General features: G+C 42.1%; 1 protein-coding gene across 1 annotated transcript in view; it reads right to left on the reverse strand.

Moving 5' to 3' along the window:
• Window positions 1–22,480, reverse strand: part of LOC129702227 (transmembrane protein 33-like) — a 118,449-nt gene that overhangs the window by 61,905 nt on the left and 34,064 nt on the right. The window contains exon 6 of the mRNA XM_055643886.1: window positions 9,638–9,771. Within this exon, the coding sequence (XP_055499861.1) occupies window positions 9,638–9,771 (134 nt within the window). The remainder of the gene's footprint in view (window positions 1–9,637; window positions 9,772–22,480) is intronic.

The following is a 22,480-nucleotide window of genomic DNA, read 5'->3' on the forward strand; positions in this document are numbered from 1 at the left end:
GCACAGTGCTGTAATGGTACAAGCCCGTTTCCAGCAATTAAATCAATGGCAACATTTTTTTTTTTTTAAAGCAATGAGTAAATAAAAAAATCATAATTTTCTGGAGCAAATTATGATAATTTCCAGATCTTTGAGGCAATGTTGGAATTCGCCTTCATGGTTTTGAGGCCTGACTATAGTTGAACATCCCCAGAATAACTTGCACCTCCTCCAACATCATCTAATGTATCCGTTGTTGAAGATGTGGACTCTTGTACATCGGCGAGACAAACGCAGACAGGGCGATTGTTCCGCGGAACACCTTCGCTCAGCTCGCATGAACCAACCTGATCTCGTGGTTGCTGGACACTTTAATTCTCCTTCCCATTCCTACACAGACCTTTCTGTCCTCGGTCTCCTTCATTGTCAGAGGCTAAATGTAAATTGGAGGAACAGCATCTCATATTTCGCCTGGGCAGCTTACAGACCAGTGGTATAAATATTAATTTGTCTCACTTCAGGTCGCCCCGGCATTCCCTCTCTCTCTATCCCTCTCCCACCAAAGTCGCACTAGCTTCTTATTTTCACCCTACAAACAGCTTACAATGGCCTGTTTCCTTTATCATTGATACTTTTTTGCATATCTTTCATTCATTGTTCTTTATCTCTCCACATCACCGTCTATATCTCTCGTTTCTCTTATCCCTAATCACTGTAGAAGGGTCGCGACCAGAAACGTCACCCATTCCTTCTCTCCAGAGATACTGTCTGTCCCACTGAGTTACTCCAGCTTTTTGTGTCTATCTACAATTTAATAATGTTGTTTGATCTGTAGCAGACGATTTAAAAGGTCCTAAAGGAGAGCAAGTAAGTAATTAAATTGAAGGGGACCTAACTGTGTTGGTTCTAGTTCTGGGGACCTGGCTTATGAAGATCACATTTAATTTAATCACTTGCTCTCCTTTCGACCACTACCTTGGTTGACTTCCACTCAACCTCTCCAATCTCCCATCACCATTCATCTCCTGACAAACACAGCATAGGTCCTGCACACACGAATGTCTTGCTGTTCTCAGCACATGACAAACACACACACCCCAATCTCTCAGCAAGTGCAGCATGTTGGTCTTTTCATGGTGTCTCGTACTCGCAACGTAAATCCTTACCTGCTAATATCCCAACATGAGCCACATGCCAATCATCAAACAATTACCTCAGCGGCCCCTTCCGATCTCTTTACACACATTCCCACTCACCAATCTCCAAATCCCAAACCTTCTTGATCCCCAGCCTCAATCAGTCAGTTCTTATCATTCCCACCACTGGTCCCAGAATCAATATTCAACCCAATAGGCCTTGCTTTCCCCGAGACTCTGGTGTCTGGATTCCCCTGTGCATGTTCTGTAATGGCTCAGCATGGGAAGGCATGTGTGCAAGGGCCATTAAGTAATAACCAGGCCTATGATTATTTGAATGCAGCATATTGATGAATTTTATTTCGAAGTCACGTGAGTGACTACGTGAAGAGCCCGCCAGTCCGCATGCGCGTCAATACGCGAGGCGCAATGCGGCGGGTCATAGAAGTTCGCAACTGCTCTGGCAGGTAAGTAAAAATTTACTTTTAGCGGGCCGCTGCGACAGCAGTCCCAGAGTAACTGATGGAGGCGGCCGCTCCTGGCTCCGTACGGGAGCAGGCGGCCGATTTCGGAGGCCGCCATGGAAGCTCCATAGGAGCTCGGTTTTCATTATTACAGGTCGGATTTTAGACACCGTGGAACTCCATTAGGAATTGGGGCTGCCGGTGCGCTTGGGAGCTCGCTGCTAAAAAGAACAGCAGACGGTGTTTTAATATAGCTACGGCTATGTTTCGTCTTGCTGCTAAATTACATAGCCAAGGCCAGGGCAGCGAACTGCTGCCATAGCACCTATATATACATTTAAAAAAAAAATAGAAATGCTGCTGAGGCAGCATGCGCTGGTATCAGCATTATGGTCTGCCATAGTGCCTATAAAGTTTTTAAACATAGAAATGCTGCTGAGGCAGCATATGCTAGTATCAGAATATAGTGTGTGCTCTATTCGTAGGGACATTTTTGATATATTACACATAGTTCTTAATTTAAGTCAAAATCTGAAGAACTGTTTAAGGTAGTTAAAAATAGAAGTCAGTTTTTAAATAGCAGTTGCTGTTCGGTCACGTTTGTGACTACCGCAGCAGATAGGACATTTATTATCATACACCATATGGTGTAGTAAATTTTGACTTGCTTTTCGATACAGAATGGGACTCCACTGGAGCGGGTGGCTGTTCAGAGGAACTCCATTGAGGTTCCAGAAAAGAGCTCTTGGCTTGGGAAGCCTTTTTTCAGCTTTGTCTATCAGACACCTGTGGAGCTATACCTAGTGCAGGGTTGCAGTATTTTTCCCACTGTGTCAAGCGGACTATCGGGAAGAGGTGACTCCGATTATAATGCTGGCTCATCCGAGTCATATGGGGGCCAGAGGCGCTCCAGTCCCTCCCTAAAATACTCCGTTGGGGCTCCAGAACGGAGCAAGGATTCGGAGTCACTAGCAGGTGCAACCTGTCTGGTAAGTATAATGATGATACCAACAGAGCACCGATCTGCGCAGCTAGTCCCGGTTCGGCTCCTAGAGGGAGCAGCTTGACAACCCCGAGTCAGGGCAAAGCCAAAGCCAAGTCTGTGGGACAAGTCCTGTCGGACGATTTTGGTCAAGGGGGTTCTGTCCCCACATCTATGGCAGATGAGATTAGGCGTTTGTCTCAATTAGACCATCTGATGAATCAGTTGGTGGCACTAGAAATGCTCCGTGTTATGAAGGCATGTCAGGCAGCAGCACCTGGTTCAGGGTTGCAATATTCCTCCCACTCGGATGAAAGGAGTAGTGGAGATGGTGCCAAAGTATATGCACATATGCCTGAGGCAGCTCCTGGTTCAGGGTTGCAATATTCCTCCCACGGATGAAAGAAGTGATGGAGATGGTGCCAAAGAATATGCTCCATGTTACGGAAGCATGCACAGGTCAAGTCATATGCCTGTAGCTACCCCTGGTTCAGGGTTGGAATATTCCTCCCACTCGAAAGACTATTGGAAATGGTGTCACAAAATATGCTCCGTGTTACGGAAGCATGCACAGGCAGTCCAAGGCATACGCATGTGGCAACGCCTGGTTCGGGGTGCACTATTTCTCCCACTCTAAGAGAGTGTCAGAGATCAGTATGGAACTGACTCCGAACATGACTATGTGCCTGAATCCCATGCTTTAATGCATGATGTGCGAGAGTCGCATAAGGAATAGCTGCCTGCTCTTGCCTCTAAATTTGCTGTTCCCTCGGGGACGGACAAGCCACTACAAGAGGAGTTGGCCAGCGGCATCAGCTATCTGACAGAAATGACTAGCATGACAGACAGTTGCTGAAGCTCCACCAAGCAAATCGATCTAGGGTCAGAGACGCTGGCAAGCAAGGTCTCGTTATTAACCTCCGTAAACTACGAAATGGAGCAGTCTGTCGGCCCAGGTTTGGGTTTACTGGCAGCATGGGCAGTCTGGTGGTTTTTTCACTGTCTCTGGGATAGATCAGGTTGATGTAGAGACATTGACAGGGTGCCTTGCATAGTAACCTCTGTAAGTTCCAAGTAGGAACAGTTTGGTTACCCTGGTTCAGGGTAGATCACCATGGAACTGGCTGGCCATATGGGCCATATTGACCAGGGAAGTACTGCCTCATCATCTGTGATTGAGGTTATCAGACTGCTCAATAGAATGAAGTAGTTGAAGTCTTCCTCAACACACGGTTTAATTTCTCCTCAGTTAGTAGAGTTGCTGGTTCATTGGAATCATCATTGCCATCCTCTCTGGGATAGGTAATTACCAGCAGGAAGCTGGTCTAGTATATAATATAATTTTATCTGACCTGCAGGTTCATGTTGTGAATCAACAATCCATAGGCTCTCAATACCAGTATTCCTGATTGAGTGGCGGGTCGACGAGGTTGTGTTGTGCACTCTGGCGACTCAGACAAGTGGTTTCAGTCAAAGGACTGCGAGGCAATTCCTGATTCAGGCTTGCATTGTACTAATTTCTACTCTGAGGAAAAACACTGAGTATTCATGGTGACTCTTAGTCAAGAGTTGACAGGGAACTCATATTCCCACAAAGGGAGACTGTGGTTTCAACTCTAGTCATAAGGTTCTGATTATATGTTATCAGAAAATGTATGAATAACTAGATAATGCATCTTCCGTGGCAAGAGAAGCCAAAAAATTTCCATCCGTATGGTCAATAGAGGAACAGGGGTTCCGAGTGCAATCAGTGACAGCTCATCCGAGGATGAGTGGTCTGACCAAGGACTAGAGGGGTATATTTCTGATACTTCTCAAGATTACAGAAACATGGTGCAGGCCGAATGAGGTTAGCATTTGGCTAATCTGATCATGTGTTTAGTTACCCAGTTTAAGATGGATGATTGGCTTTCAGCAATTTAACTGATTCAAAGAATCAATCTTGAAGTTGCATACTCTGCCATATCTATACACATGAGACACAGTTTCTGGTGTTTTTTGATAACAAAGCCAGTGGTGGAAGCCAATGCTGTCCTACTCAGATTAAAGGGCATTGTGTTATCGAGTTTTAGGTAATATGCAAAATTTGCAGCTGATAAAACTTAGGGGTTATCAGTAGATACCTTTTGCTATATTAAAAATGAGGCAACATGAAATTTAATAGTGCCAATTTTGCCTATTTTCACGCCATGGTAAGGCGGTGAAGCAACTCTTATTTACTCAGTCACGAGTGATGACTGGGGCAGCCTGGCTTCTCAGGCAGCTAGCTCTGCACAAGTGTATGAGAAGCTTGTGAACAACATACGTGAGTAACTTTTAAACGGAAGTAACAGAGGTTTGTGTGGCTTTCAGTTTGAGCCTAGAGAAGCGTTTATGTGATAGCACCATTGACATTGCTTGTGTTGCTTTGTCATTCTCTATAGTACCATAAGTGGGACAATAAATGATTGGTTATTCACCCGTTGTTCTCTAACGTTATGCAGGGTGTCTTTTATTTGACCACTTTAATAGCCTACACTCATTGTAGTGTGCGATGTAAATCAGTAAATTATTATATTCTTCTACTATCTTCCTAATGGGAGCAGTATTTTTAAGATGATTATGCTTTCAGCAACTGATCTCAGCACAAAGAACACAGTCTTTACTCAATCTCTGGCTCGGTCTCTGGGTCATAACTGACATTAGGGTAGCTTGTTATGGGAGTGATCTCATAAGCACAATGGGCAGGATTGCGTACATTTGAAGTTGACAGCATACCCACCAGAGCAGAGATCGGGGGTGTCATTAGGTATACGTGCACTGAGTTTGCTAGTACCTATGGGATGTAGATAGTTCTTTTTTGTTATTCAATAGTCTCAAGATATTGCTGATGGCTCATTAGCAGCCAATAGAATGGATATTTTCGCTTTCATCATACAGCAAGAGGCTTACATAGTGTGTGTTAATAAATTATAAAATTTGGTTGAATATGTATCGATATTTGCAGAATTCTGCACAGTGTTGCATGAGTTATTGTCTAACTAAACAGTCTATTGGGACTATGGTCCGGTTAAGAACAATGGCCATGTATGCAAGTTAGCATCATGGTATTAATAACCCATGTTTTTTCTACCATTAATTGTTTATCTGTTTAAGTGTTTCACACACAGATTGGGTTACTGCATGAAACCACAGAGCTTTGAAGTCTTCACGTAGTCACTCACGTGACTTCGAGATAAAATAGAAAGATTAAATGAGAACTTACCATTTGAAGTTTGATCTTTATTTTATGGGAAGTTGAAGTGAGGGAATACGTGCCCTCCACTCCCAATCCTACTTCTCATAAAGACCATTCGGTAGTTTAAGCTTGTTAATGTTTCTATATCTTAGGTCAGCAATTATTCTGTGGTTTCATACAGCTGCTCTAAAGATTGACACGCATGTGGACTGGCAGGCTCTTCACGTGTTCCCTCACTTTAACTTCTCATAAAATAAAGATCAAACTACAAATGGTAAGTTCTCGTTTAATCTTTCTATTAACTTGATTCAGGACTGACAGTGAATTCTTAGGCCACTTGATTTTTGACCAGTCAATATGGATTGTATTTCCAGTTTCCTGCGAGTAACAATAGGAAGTGAATTACTTTGCAGTTTCCCCCTCTCTTCTAAAGCTATTCTCATTGGTGAGTGATGCTGTCTACACAGCATTGTTTTTTAACACCAGTTCCCAGATATGGCCTTGACGGAGCTTTGTTAAATTGTGCAGTTCTTATGCCAAGGATACTGCTATGCGGTATAGACAAGGTAATCAAAGATGAGAGCCAAAGACAAAAAAAAGAAAGGCAATATATGTCCAATAGGGAACGATATGCTATTTGATGGCTGATGGTGGTGGTTGTAATGCAGATCCTATTTTCCCCTATTCCCATTTTAATCCAATGATATAGCTCATTTGCATTCACCATGTAAAGCAGAACCCTTTTATTTTGTTGCCTGACCACCCTGTAACAGCACTGTACAGTAATTCTGGTACAAGCAGTGCATGATAAAGCAACTGACCAAATTGGATAAAAGCAGAATAGTCTCCATGAACGACTCATCTGGAGAATTTACCAGCCATGATATATCATATAGCTGACATCCTCTTTAGGTGCTATAAAACTGTATCATTCTTGATAGCCTATTGTATCTGCCTCAATACAATATTGAAGAGTATATCACTGCACAAGATGTGGTTCCAAATTGGAAGGCTGGTGTTAGACGTACAAAGTCAAAAAAATGTAAGGGATGGTCAAATGTAGAAAGTTGCAATTGTGAGTAATTTTGACTCAGCTATGCATTGTTTCCTAAAAATGTAACAAGAAGCTTCAGCCCAGCAATTTGATCTTGGTACAAAGGGTTCCTGTAGATTCCAAATATGTATGTATGCATAACTCAGTTAAAATATCTGCATTAAATATTTACCCACAAATGACTTTGGAAACATCAATACTTTTCATGACATGTTTCCATAAGATTAGCATTGTATTGCAGTAATTATTTTACTTTTAAAAACAAGAAACGTAAAATTAATCAACATAGATTTAATAATTAGATGTAATGTGACTGCAGGCATTATAGACATTATTAAAAGCAAATTTGAGCGTACAAATTATTAAAGTGAAGGCAAGCACGCTAACTACCCCCCACCCCCATACAATCTATAAGATGTTGAGGAAATGGGATCAAATGGAAGCCCTGTGGTGCAAAAACTGTATATGCAGCATGACAAATTATTCTATTCATTTTAAACTTATTAACAAATTTGTCATGTTGCATTGCAGCTCTTAAATACTTAATATTGCTCAGGCAATTTTTAATTGCATCAAATTGACGAGGCATTCAATGGTGATAAATTAGCTTGCTCCTGCTAATTCTTTCCCCGGTTTAACTCTTCCTCCCTGAGGTTCAATGACCGCTTTACTGCAGCTCTGGAAAATTACAAACTATAAAGCACATTAAATAGTTTTGGCAGATATGCTGATTTGCCAAATGAACCCTTTCAAAAACAGGTTCTAGAAAGCCTACTTAGCAACCACATGCTGACTCCCTTATAGACAACAACTTAAATAATAGATGAAGATTGTTTAACAGATTTGTATGACAATACATTGCCTGCCATTTTAGCAGAGGTTTTTACCATTTTAAACAGATTATTGGTTCAAATAAAATATACGACAGAAGAACAATGTAAGAGCATATTCTGTATTATCAATTTCACTGAAAGTGATTCCATCATCAGATCTGATATATTAAATAGCTGATTGCACTCTGTAGAGAAACTGATTTATCCAAAGATCAATTGATCTTTATAGAACAGCAAAGTTCTATGTTTGAACTATTTCTGTGCCAACCTAGCTTTGGCACACAATGGAATCCTAAATAGTCAAAGCAATCGTGTAAAAAAACTCACACACACACACCCAAAATCCCCCAAATACAAAGTGATACTCTCAACTACAGAAGCATATTCTATCAGGAGAGGATAGAATTTTTGGACAGTGTCAGTTTATCGGAGCCCCGCGCGATGTCGGGACCAGCCCCGCACAACTCCATACGTCTCCAGCGATCGAAGTGGGACCGGCCCCGCGAGGCCGTACGGCTCAAGCGACCACGTTAGGTCGAGCTAGCAGCATGCAGTCGCATGCTGGTGGGACAGGCCCTTTACTGTATCCAATTAATCTTACAACCAGCACCTCTTTTGGATATGGGACATTGAGGAAACTGGAGCACCCAGGGGAAACCCACACCCTCACAAAAACAGACAGACAGCACAGGACGAAACTCGGGTAACTGGAGCTATGGAGCAGCTGCCATAAATGCAGTATCTTTACCCCCATTTAATTCCTATGATTAACTATGTTTTATTCTACTGTTCCAGCCGCTCTATAGTCGAGTGATTCACATTTACAGAGTAGATTTTTCTTTCAAATATGAATAAATTGTTCAAAGGCAAGCACAGCTCCTTTGCAAATTATGAGTCCCTGAATGACAAGTTCACATTTAAAGTGGGTAAAAATAGGGCAAGCAAAATCATTAAAAATCAAGTTCACACCTACCAATGATCCTCAAAAGATCACAGTACAGTGTTTAAATGTTCTACTGAAGTGAGTAAATGGCTTGGCAAGTGAAAGAATGAAATGAGTTCATGCAGAAATTAAACAAAGTAAAGAATCTGTGTATGGTTCCAACTTGGATGTTACAACTAAACCTTTGCCATTATGTTACCCCGATAATCCACCAAATTATTCAAGAACACTTCAAATGTTTGTAAGGCTAGAGAGCCTACAATAACAACATCAGTATAAAACATTCTTGGATTTTTCAAATTATGTATCAAGTTCTTGGACTTTTAAAATTATAAGTATCAAATAATTTCAGCAATATTCATAAACATCAGGCAAAGTGTGCAATGTCATTCATACTTTTAAAAGTACCCATATTTTATTCAAACAATATTACTATATGCAGTTGAAACACATCCTAGAGGAGCAGCTTTAATGTTCAAAATGCATTAAAACTGATACCTGTAAATAGTTAAAATTCTGATTTTAGAGAATACAAGCTGCTACGAAATTATTAAAACAAGCTTTTACCATCACAGGTCATAAAATGAAACATTATCTGCCAGATGCTAAACCTTATTATCTTTCAACTATATTTACTTCTTCCTGTAAAGATGTACATCAAGTTAAATTTCTAGTCATTTTTCCAAGCCAGCCAATTAAGATGCACGCATACAAACTGGACACAATTCCAAACAGAGTAACTTTAAATTTAGAGTGTACTGGATGACCCCGCTTTTAAACACTGTTCAATTATGCCAAAGATAACTGTCATATAGACCATTATATAATTGCTAGTATTCAAGAGATACGAACCATGAATATATCTAACTTCCCACACTATATCCTATAGAGGATACGTTTTGTGTGATACCATAAATGAGCTTTGAAACATTATACTGTACAGAAATCAAGCAGGCAGTTTAGTCGAGGGATTACATTCTGATTAATGCTAATGGTACAACAATACGGTTATATTTGTTTAATATTTACCCAAGCAACATAAAGACACTTGCAGCCATCAAGAGAATCTCATTGCATGCGATGAACTTGAACAGGATCTGCTGGTGCATTGTCATCTTGTCTAAGAAGGATCGCATCCATGGTATTGAATTAGGACCAATAATCTACAAGAAAAGAAACAAGAAAAATTACTGAGTGTAGGCTTAATTATCTTCCATAAAAATCAATCTACTTAGCAGTAATATCATACTTGAGTGCACTTTAGAGACATGTACAAAATTACAATGCATCTTCCATACATTGCAAGATAATACACTTCAAATTAGAAATTAGGTAAATGCCTTTGATATCTTAACATAGTGTTGTTACAGCGGGTGTTCCTTGAAATCTCGAAAGTACACTTTGGGGTCAAAATATATTAACCATTTTTCCTATCTATATATAGTGTTACTTTTAATATTAAAAAAGCTTCATTATATATGAATAAATGGGCACGATGGTACTGTCATGGAACAACAACCACAGTATTTAACGATAAAAAGATACAGAGGCTGAAAAATCTTCACTATTTACTATTGAATTACTATTTACAATTATCATGTCGAGACATGCTAATTTTCAACCAATTTTTCAAGTGCTTCATTTGTTTTAGAACCTCAGTATTTCTGGAGCCTCATCAATCTGTTTTAATTGAAATGTTGAATCAGCCAGGCACACTGCGGCTGCAGCAGGACTTGCATGTCATTACTTCCTATGAGGCCAAACGAAGCAGTCACTCAGTGGCAATGATTCAGTGACCCAGACGAGCTCAATACTTTTTATGTTTGCTTCAAAAAGGAGAACATAGATTCTTGAGCCCCGCACAGCCATCAACAACACTGTAAACCCAGTCACGGAGGCCAATGTCAGAAGATTCTTTACAAGGATGAACCCTCGGAAAGCATTTGTCCCCGATCGTATACTTGGCTATGTTCTTAAAACCTGCTCTGACCAACCAACTGGTAGTAGTTGTTCAAGAAGGAACTGCAGATGCTGGAAAATCGAAGGTACACAAAAGTGCTGGAGAAACTCAGCGAGTGCAGCTGCATCTATGGAGCGAAGGAAATAGGCAACGTTTCGGGCCGAAACCCTTCTTCAGACAACTGGTAGTAGTTGTTGTGGAATTCAACATCTCATTACTATGGTCAGAGATTCCCACCTGCTTTAAATGGTCATCAGTAATATCTATGCTCAAGTAGGGCAAGGTGACAAGCCACAATGTGGTCAACAGATCACCACCACAACAGATCAACACGGGATGTGATCTTGCTGGCTCTTCACTCTGCACTGGACCACTTGGTGATAAGAACACAATGAGAACACAAATGTTTATTGACTACACCTTGCTGTTCAACACAATCATCTATAAAACTGCCATCAAACTCAGAGAACTAAGTCTCTGATCTGATCGTTCCTTCGCATTAGATCCTTGACTGTTTCGTTGGCAGAACACAAGGTATACGAGTTAACAATATTTCATCCTCGATATTGGACAACACAAGAGCACCTCAAGGCTCTGTGCTCAGTCCACTCTCTAATCTGTCTGGGCCCATGACCGTTTAACCAGACACAGTTCCAACGCCATTATTAAATTCACAGACAACGTCACCATTGTTGGACGAATGCCCGGTAATGATGAATCAGAATTCAGGAGAGAGATAGATTGATGGTGCCACTACAACACTCTTGCTCTGAACATTAGCAAGACTAAGAAGTTGATTGTTGACTTCATGAGAGGAAAGCCCAGGATCCGTGAATCTATCTTCATCATCGGGATGACAATGGAGACAGTGGAGCTTCAAGTACTTGAGCGTGCATTTACCTGATGATCTGTCAGGGACCCAGGATATTGACGCAATCACAAAGAAAGTTCATCAATGCCTCTGCTTTATTTGAAGATCAAACTTCTGCAGGTATACGATAGAGAGTGAATTAACTGGTTGCATCACAACCCGGTTTGGTAACTCGAACGCCCAGGAATTAAGGGGGCGGCAGAGAGCGGTGGCATTGTCCAATCCATCACAGGTACAGACCATCCCACCACTGAAGGGACATACAGGAGGAGCTGCCATAAAAAGACTATAACATTCTTGACTCTTGAATATGCCTTCTTACTTAGACCTATTTTGTTTATTTGTGGATTTCATTTTTTCCCAATCTTGGTTGCTGCCAGGTATCAGATCCAGAGGACCTCTGGGATCTAAGCAGTGTCAGTGCTGTGAATAGGCAAATTCATTTCAGTGTTCATCAAGACTTCAAACTAAGAAGTTAAAAAAAAACATCACCAACTTTTTAAACATTTTACTTTGCAGGAAAAATGCATGTGAAAGTGCATGTGAAAGATTTACTTTTACACAAGAATAAATTAGAAACTAAAATATGGGCCATCAAATTATGAATTTTAAAAATGGTATGGAAATTTATCCAGAGTAATGATAAGCTCACATATACAATTAGTATTTTAAGGCTAGGGAGGTTAAGAAGTAATTATGCCTTAGTATGCCTTAGTTAAAATTATGTACATCAAAAAGCCAAAGCAAAACATTAAAAAAAAAACAGCAAAGGATTGCTGTTCACTGAGATTTGAAGATTATGCTGGAGAAGGCTAGTGCACCCTGTGGAGGAGACCAAAATCACTGACTGGACTTTAAAAGAAAAGTGCACTCCAGATTTTGCTGTCGTATTTCCCAATTATAACGGTATAGGAGCAGGGAGGTTCTACTGCAGTTGTACAGGGTCTTGGTGAGACCACACCTGGAGTATTGCGTGCAGTTTTGGCCTCCAAATCTGAGGAAGGACATTATTGCCATAGAGGCAGTGCAGAGAAGGTTCACCAGACTGATTCCTGGGATGTCAGGACTGTCTTATGAAGAAAGACTGGATAGACTTGGTTTATACTCTCTAGAATTTAGGAGATTGAGAGGGGATCTTATAGAAACGTACAACATTCTTAAGGGGTTGGACAGGCTAGATGCAGTAAGATTGTTCCCGATGTTGGGGAAGTCCAGGACAAGGGGTCACAGCTTAAGGATAAGGGGGAAATCCTTTAAAACCGAGATGAGGAGAACTTTTTTCACACAGAGAGTGGTGAATCTCTGGAACTCTCTGCCACAGAGGGTAGTTGAGGCCAGTTCATTGGCTATATTTAAGAGGGAGTTAGATGTGGCCCTTGTGGCCAAGGGGATCAGAGGGTATGGAGAGAAGGCAGGTACGGGATACTGAGTTGATGATCAGCCATGATCATATTGAATGGCGGTGCAGGCTCGAAGGGCCGAATGGCCTACTCCTGCACCTAATTTCTATGTTTCTAAAATTTCTATGAATACCGGGAGCCTCACTGCTATTCATGGTGCAAATGCAGGCCAAATATTAATTTTAACTTAATTAATTTAAAATTGATATGGGTTTTATAAATTTGATTCCTGTGGTCTCAATCAAATGAATTACTTTAATAATCAACAATGTCTTGAATAATAGCAAATTTTTTCATCTCCATTCTTGAAATGATAAGAAACCTTCCATTCATTTAACGTGGGGTATGGTAGCCCTGTGGGAAGTTACTAACTACAGTAGCATCCAGAATCCGGGATGAGTGTGCTGAAAATTCTATTTGCAGTATGGTAGTTGGGGAAGCTCAAGTAATTGTATAATACAAAGATTTGGAAAGTACCCGGCTATCATCTAAAAACACTCATCTGGTTTAATAATATGGTTCAGGAAGTCTTCTGCCTTTTCTTGTTTAACACCAGGCGCACTACTGTGGTTGCCTCTCAACTATTCTCCAAAATAGCTGAGCAAATCTTTATTAACGTCCAGTTTGGGACAACAAAATGCAGACCTTGCTAGAAACATCCGCATCTCATGAACAAATAAAAACAAATCAATGATATAAACGTTTACAGATGCAATTTAAAGATTCCCTTCCTCAAATCTTATCATATTAAAACCATTCAGATTTAAAAAAAGGAAACCAAATTACTTCTGCATAAAGGAAATGGGAAGCTGGCTTCAGGCCACTGGACACAGCTGATCTTGAAGAACAGCAAAAAGACAAAATGATCAATGCTAACCAGGTGATTAAAAGCATCTTTATAAAAAGATATTTGTGAAAAAGTTGCAAAAAACTGACCATTTGGCCCATTGACTTTTCCCTTTAGAGTTTAAATTCAGTCAGATGTAATTACATTTTGAATTCTTGTAATACCTCACGGTTTATCCACAAATCATTGCTAATGGTTTATTACCCAAGGTGTCTTGGAGATACATTAAAACCATGGCATTAAATCAAAATAAATTCCTTTCTGCAGTTTGGCTGACTGTCTTTGAAGCCATAGTCTAATTTTTTTCTAATCTTTAATTATGATTATTGACCATGTTGTGGGGCATTCATGTTACTACCCAATGGAATTTCCAGCATTACCAGTGAGTTGCGATTAATGCATTGCATTTATAATTCACTGTTCGAGATAATGATTCAACTATTCCATTTTATTCCCACATTCTCTTACCACTGAAATTAAACAATTTACTGTCTCTCGTTTCCTTATTGTAAACTCAATTACCAGCCCAAGTCCAGCAAGCCCATCAGTCCCTAACCAGGCCAGTATACCAGAGTTAGACACAAAAAGCCCAGCAACATTTTGTGTCTATCTTCGGTTTAAACCAGCATCTGCAGTTCCTTCTTACACAGTATACCATGGTGGTGGGGGAAGAAATCACAGTAATATATGGGCAAATGTGTCCATTTGCAACAATTACATCAGCTGTGTTTTTTTCTCCCTCTTGTCAACCAGCTGCAACCCAACTTTGTTTTTTTTCCCAAACATGAAGCATCGAGTAAAACTTTCAATGTTAAAAGGTGCAACACAATCTTAACTGACTCCAGAGAAAATTAGCAGATGGAAACAGTTTCACCATTAGTTTTGGCCAAATTAATTATTGGTAACCTCGCTGGTTATCTCCAAGATATTGAATGGAATCAATGAAGGCTTTCACCAAATCAGAATTATTCGGCTCTCACACCAAATCCAATTTTAGTCTTGTACCACAACCGCATTTCTGCCTAATTAATTTTCTTGCCATAGGTTAAAATTAAATTAAAATTTGGCATTCTTTGAACAAATTTTGCAGAAGACATAATCCATATATCGAAGTATTTCTGAGCAATAAATATATGAATGCACGTATAAATGTGATCTATAGGCTTGGTATGATCAAGAAAATTCAAACTGCATAATGTACGAACATTTCACATCAAGCTAGTTTGAACAAACATAAATGCAGCATAATAGCACTGCATCTGGAAGGCAACTTGATTACCAACCTTAATTTTCAAAGCTATATCTTGATACTGTTTGCAAGGCTGCTCGTTTAATCCCAGAAAAAAAGCACACTATTTAACATTCCAAAGAAAGTTGAAAAACAATGTAATAGCTGAGTCTCGCGTTGAGAGTTGACACAAGAGGTACCCCGAGTGAAAGACTCGTGGTTGTGTACGAGATTGCAAGTGTATGATCAAGAGTTTAACCGAGTTCCCACGGGTATGACGTTTACTTGTCATTTCTGCGATGTTCCAAGTTCGTCTCCCGAGTTACTCTTGAGCCAATCCTGATTGAAGGTTTGTTTTAATAAGCAACAGTGTTATGTTTTAATAAGCAACAGTGTTAAAGAAGACCTCTCCATCCTGTGGCTTTGTTTTAAAGATATAATTCAGCGCGGTCGCATCTATTGATGTGACCTACAATGGGAAAATGCGCACCATCCAGTGCCAGAGCAGTTATACTTATGATTTGTTTGAAACACACAGGTTTGATAAGTTTTGATTGAATTTACTGCCATGTCTATACACTGCGGGGAGACGGGAGATTAAATCTTTGAATGTGGACGGATGTGCACATCAGATTGTTGTGAGACGGAGCTCAGGGTTCGCCTCCTGAGCTGCTTTGGTGCCCAGGCGTGAGTTGAGGTGGAGAGAGGTTGGGGGGGGGGGGCGTAATTAATCTGTCTGGGGTGACATGGCTCTTGGGTTAGGCTGGGATCATTCTCTGCGGGATGATCTTAGTGCGGGAGACAAGTGTAGGAGAGGTGTACTGACTGTGTGGGCAGACACTTTGGAAGTGATTGCCCACCAGCCTCAAAAGCCGCTGTATCTCCCTGTCCCTGGGATAGCAGGGGGCGATCAAACAGCACAATACCCCCCTCTCCCTCCACGCCAACATGAAGGGCAACGATCCCAAGGCTTTAGCGTCAGGAACAGCGGGCAGGCGACAACCACCTGCCATAACGCGAGAGTGATCACTGTTGTAGGTCTCCTTTGCACGTCGGTGTTTCTGTCTTTCTCCACTCATTGTTGGCCCTGTCACCACCCCCCACCTACACCCCTCTGCTTCTAGGCCATGTGTGTGACCCCTTCCCTCCCCTCTCCAGCCCATTGCACTGGGCGCGGGAGCTTTGCACTGTCTTCACGTCGGCGATGCCAGCAGGTCAGTGCCAGTCGCTCCCTTCAGTTTCCCAGGGGGTCGGGACAGGACTGGAGTTGGGAGGGAAAGGTGGGGGGGGGGGGGGGGGGGGATGGGGTGGGTTAGGTGAGCAGGAGAGTGGGGTTGTTTGCAGTTGCAGAGGGAGGGGGCAAGGGCGGTACAGTTCCCAGTCTCAGCTCCTGTCCAGGGGGGTGGCCGGAGACGTCAGGACCAACGGGACACTGACCCCCAGGCCCACTGCAAGCACGGAGAACCCAGAGACCCACAGCCAACAGCAACTTCAGCCCAGCTCCGCTCCAACTTCAGAGGAATCCGCTCCCCGATGGGCTGCTACGGCGACAAGTGGCAGTTCGCCCACAGCCTGAGCTGCGCCCCCTCATCCGCAACCCCAAGAACAAGACGGCGTGCCCGCTGACTCCCATCCCTCAGAGTGGCCTCGGACCAGACCGGGGGGGGGGGGGGGGGGGGGGATGGGAGTCAGCGGGCACGCCTGCTCTTAACTATTTTCTGCATTTCATCGTAAAATGTTCCTGTTATTAAAAAATAGTAATGTCTATCCTGTCATGAATAATGTGTGAGCCTGCAGCCCTTCACCTCGTAGGGGCAGAAGCTGATGGTGTGCAAGGTACGTCTTGTTCTTGGTTCCTCTGGAGTTGGAGCGGGGCTGGGCTGGAGTTGCTGTTGGCTGTGGGTCTCTGGGTTCTCCGTGCATGCAGTGGGCCTGGTGGGCCTGGGGGTCGGTGTCCCGGGGTGACTGGCACTGACCTGCTGGCATCGCCGATGTGAAGACAGTGCAAAGCCCCCGCGCCGGTGCAATGGGCGGGGAGCTGGAGAGGGGAGGGAAGGGGTCACACACATGGCCGGGAAGCAGAGGGGTGTAGGTGGAGTGGAGAAAGACAGAAACACTGACGTGCAAAGGAGACTGAAACACCGACGTGCAATGGAGACCTACATAATCTCTCTCGCGGTATGGCAGGTGATTGTCGCTGGGAAACTGAAGGGAGCGACAAATCTGCTGCTGCCTGCCCGCTGAGAAAGAGTTCCCACGGTAGACTCACGATACACTAAGGTAAACGCACGGGCCACTTCGTTCTTACAACGAGTTAAAATGTTTCAATTCTTAACCACAAGAGTAAAATTGACTCGTGGAAAATTTTAAACATGTTTGATTTTTTGCAAGAGTTGACAAGTTTCACGAGTACCTGCCGTTAGCGCCACGAGTCTCTAAGTTGCGTCCACGAGTTCTATGCGTTAATCGTACGTTATTACGAGTTTTAACTCGGGGTACCTCTTGTGTCAACTCGCAACGTGAGACTCAGCTATAAATTATCTTTTACAAGACATCAACACATCAAAAAGATTCCAGCTTTCCAAGCATTAGTATATTCCCCATCATCAAATGTTGGCAACAATAATAAAGGCTATTGACATACATACTAATTTGTCATAAGTGTCGTCTGAAAATACTCTTGAATGCTAAATTTGTTTTTTTTAAATAGACAAATGCAACAACAAGGAAAATAAATGTGTTTTTTTCAGCAGAACCAGAATTAGCAGTTGTAATCAAACGAGGCAGATATGAACTGAAGACTACTGAAAACAAATGATCAGTTGGAAGATGCAGATACCCTATTTTGGTATGAGAGAAAGGGTCCCATAGAAATAGTGAGCAGAGAGGGTAGTGTAACAGGAGGAAGGACAAAGGGAAAGAGGTTGGGGTGGGAAGGCGCAGTCTAGATGCCGGGGAATTGGGGAGGCAGAGATAGACAGAGAGACGTCTGGACCATTAAACTCAGTAACATGTAATTCTTTCATGTCCTCCAAGGGTAGAAATCTGCCATCCTTACCAAAAGAGTTGACTCTAAACTATTTTCTCAGTTCAGGACAATTAGGGATGTGCAATAAATCCTGGCTGAAGGGCCTGTCCAACTTACGTGTCCTTGGCACGCAAATTACGATGCCCGTGGTCGCGTTGAGGCGCACGGGCATCGTATGGTTGCGTGGGGCTGGTCCCACTTAAAAGCGCGGAGGGGTACGTAGTTGTGCGCGACATCGCGCGGGGCTCCGAAATGTTTGTAGTGAACGAAATCTTCGCGCGCCAACGGCCTGTCGCACAACTGACGGCCAAAGTGGGACAGACCCAAGACCCATGCGTGACGTAACGTCTCACCTTCAACAGCAGCAGAAGCAGGCAAACGATCACCGAACTCGGCCTGGGGCTCACGGCCATTGCAGTCCGGATCCGCCCCCACTCTATTCCCAGAGCGGGGCCAAGAAAATTGAAGATAGATACAAAAGGCAGGAGTAACTCAGCGGGACAGACAACATCTCTGGAGAGAAGCAATGGGTGACGTTTTGGGTCAAGACCCTTCTTTTCAGACTGAAGAAGAGTCTCGACACGAAACGTCACCCATTGCTTCTCTCCAGAGATGCTGCCGGTCCCGCTGAGTTACTCCAGCTTTAAATGACGTTACGCGCTCCAGACTGCTGTGCGTACGCATGAAATCGCGCCCGACCTTCGCGGGACCGTCGCGGCTCAACGTAATTTGCGTGCCAAGGACGCGTAAGTGGGACAGGCCCTTAACTTACGACTGAGTAAATTGAGTTAAAAACAAGCACATAAAGGCAGCAATAAAAACAATCTTTAAATTAACTTTCTGGAATACTACCTACTGTTAATATTAATTCTGTTCAAAATTAGTTGTAAAAGCTTTTGGAAATAAGGAGTTGGTACATTAAATTGCATTGGAGGAACTCTCAATATTATTTGCAGAATGCCCAAAATTTAAATGCATATATAACATTGGAATTATGATATATTTCTCTTGGAGTCAAGCAAATATCACTATATTTAATAAAGTTGTGTTAAATTGATATGCTTTACACTTTATTAAAAACATTGCAATCCTTGTACACAGGAATAATCTATATCATCAAGTCCAAAAATGTAAAAAACATTAACTCTGCTTATAATTAATTTCATTTTCCTGATTGCAAGCTTTAACCATATAACAATTACAGCACGGAAACAGGCCATCTCGGCCCTACAAGTCCATGCCGAACAAATTTTTTTCCCATTAGTCCCACCTGCCTGCACTCATACCATAACCCTCCATTCCCTTCTCATCCATATGCCTATCCAATTTATTTTTAAATGATACCAATGAACCTGCCTCCACCACTTCCACTGGGAGCTCATTCCACACCGCTACCACTCTCTGCGTAAATAAGTTCCCCCTCATATTACCCCTAAACTTCTGTCCCTTAATTCTGAAGTCATGTCCTCTTGTTTGAATCTTCCCTATTCTCAAAGGGAAAAGCTTGTCTACATCAACTCTGTCTATCCCTCTCATCATTTTAAAGACCTCTATCAGGTCCCCCCTTAACCTTCTACGCTCCAGAGAATAAAAACCTAACTTATTCAACCTATCTCTGTAACTTAGTTGTTGAAACCCAGGCAACATTCTAGTAAATCTCCTCTGTACTCTCTCTATTTTGTTGACATCCTTCCTATAATTGGGCGACCAAAATTGTACACCATACTCCAGATTTGGTCTCACCAATGCCTTGTACAATTTTAACATTACATCCCAGCTTCTATACTCAATGCTCTGATTTATAAAGGCTAGCATACCAAAAGCTTTCTTTACCACCCTATCTATATGAGATTCCACCTTCAAGGAACTATGCACGGTTATACCCAGATCCCTCTGTTCAACTGTATTCTTCAATTCTTCAATTTCTTGTTCACAAAGGCACAAACCTTAAGTCCTCATTTGCACAAACTCAAGTTTTGTGCATTTTTCAAATGTAATTTTGTGCATTTATGTTAAATTGCTGATGCATGGACAAGTCCCAATGTCACCATCAAAAAAGTAAAAATCCAACATTTCTGTTGATCTCAGATGTAAACTCATAGCACTCATGCTTGAGCCATAAGATTGCAAATTCAAGTCTCACTGCAGAAAATAAAGTTTAAAAAAACCTAGACTGGTATTTGAAGAGCTGTCAGAAGTGTCTTTCAGATAAAAGATTTAAGCCTTGTCTGGTATTTAGGGAAGTGAAAAAAAACATTTTTTTAAATATCAGAGAAGTTGCCCTTAGTAAAATAAAGTAAAACTGCAGATGTTGTAAATCTCAAATAAAAACAGAAAATGCAGCAAACACTGAGCATTAACAAAAGTCTCAGGCCCGACAAGTTACCCTATTTGCTGTCTGACCTACTGAGGGCTTCTGGCATTTTTTAAAAATTTGAATTGCTCCAAATAAATAATTTGGACCGAATAAGTAAAGAAATAAATAATGTCAATAAATATCAAAGTCAATAAATATCTCTCTTCACAACAACAAAAAGATTATGTAGTCATCTGTTAAATTACTATGGAAGCCTGCTGTGCATACATTGGCTGCTGTGATTTTTGAAACTGTGATCTCATTTTAAAAGTATACCATCGCTTTAAAGCACAGAACATCCCAAAGATCCACAAAAGGGTCTTAATAACAACATCATTTCCTTTTGGAGAATGGCTGACAAGTGATAATAGGATTTTAATGAATCCGTCCGTCTATTTTAACGGAGGGTACTAAACAATTACAGAGTCTAAATCTCTTTCAAACCAGCAGATATGATCAGATGAAATTTCCATAAAAATTAACAATACTATTTCAAGACTGAAGGGCCTGTCCCACTTGGGCGCCATTGGCATGTAATTTACGCAACATCATTTATGCGTCACGACGCACGAAGCACGCATCGTGTCACACACGTGATGTGATTTTGGGATGTACAAAATCTTGCGTGACGTGCAAGTGGGACAGGCCCTTTACGGATTAAAAGATTATACAATAGGGGTTTACCTTTTGCTCATCTCAGTCCTGTCAGAAGCCACTTCACAATAAATTGGTCTGAGATTCTGCTCATAAATGGTAGCTTTATCCTCCTGGGATTGATGGCATTTTACAATATTTCAAATGTTCAAAAACAATGTTTCCCCCCCAAACTTTATTCATAACATTTGTAATACACAATTCAGGCTATTTCATTCTCACCATTCATTGTACCCGCAGTATCAGTATCATTGCTTAATACCTGTATGTGTTACATTTAGTCAACATGGTACCAATCTGTTTTCCCCTCAAATAGTTAATCAGTGATCAATTTGAAGAGATCTTAATCCCTCAGTATGCAGGGATGGGATGGCCTTATAATGTGGCCTTTCCCCACAGAACCTTTGCAGTTGCCGCACCAAGGTTTGGTGCATCCCTCAGCACACAGTGCTACATCTTGCTATGAGTCAGTTTGTGATTTCTGATTGTGGCCAGCTCCTGCACTGCAAGTTCATCAGGTTTTGGGTTGACCAAATCATGCCTTTCATCGAATTGATGATCTTTCAGTAGCAGTGGATGTTTGTCTCAGGATGCGTCCCTGGGAACTGTTCAAAGAGCAGAGTGCTATGTTACACAGCTGCTTGGGATGACCTCAACAAAGACCACTGCATCCCTTTCCAGAACCCCTTTGGTTAACACCTACCACAGCTGTCTGGGAGGGCAAAGAAAAAACAAGGTGGCATAATTAAGGACATGATCATACTGGCAACCAAAGATATTGTTACGTGTTTTGCAATAAAGTTCATTCCAGCCCATCTACGTCAGGTCACAATTGAGGACTATCACCAACTTTGGTATCATTGAATATCTGAACTTTGCTATATTTGGGAGGGGAGTGCGATAGTGGGAAGCAAGCACAGGAGGTGTAAAATACAAAACATTATTTTCTTTCAGAAAGCTAAGTTAGTTTTAATTCAAGCAAATCAAGTATCATGCATCTAATCAGGAACTCAGACAAAGGATAGACTTAATACTGATTTAATATTGGCCGTCGAGTATGGCTTCCCTGACAGCAGCTGTTAGTCTTTTCACCCTTTTTTTATTTTTAGTGAGTTAAAAGTGTTTGTTTTGGAGGTGCTTTAGTCTTTTTATGTGGGGGGTGAGGGGAAAGGGGGAAACTATTTTTCTCAGTCCCTACCTGGTCGGAGATGCGGGTTTTCTCCGAGCCGTGTTTTCGCCCCTTCCTGGCGGCCTACCAACAGTCTGGAGCGGCGTTTCCTCCCAGGACTTTAGCTTCGGCGGTGGCACAGCGCTGAGGCACCATCATGGAGCGGGCGATGCTTTACCCGGGTCGCTATGCGGTAAGCCCAGGAGTGCTGTGACCGCCGACTCCAACATCGCGGAGCTGCGTTCTGCGGAGCTTCCAGTCGCAGGCGGCGGTGAGCTTTAAACACCGCGGAGCCTGGGATCTCACGACGAGGCCGCCAGTCGGAGCTCCAACCAGCGCGGCCCGTGGACTTCGGGAGCC

The sequence above is a fragment of the Leucoraja erinacea genome, chromosome 12 (assembly GCF_028641065.1).
Source record: "Leucoraja erinacea ecotype New England chromosome 12, Leri_hhj_1, whole genome shotgun sequence".
In the NCBI taxonomy this organism is placed as follows: domain Eukaryota; kingdom Metazoa; phylum Chordata; class Chondrichthyes; order Rajiformes; family Rajidae; genus Leucoraja; species Leucoraja erinaceus.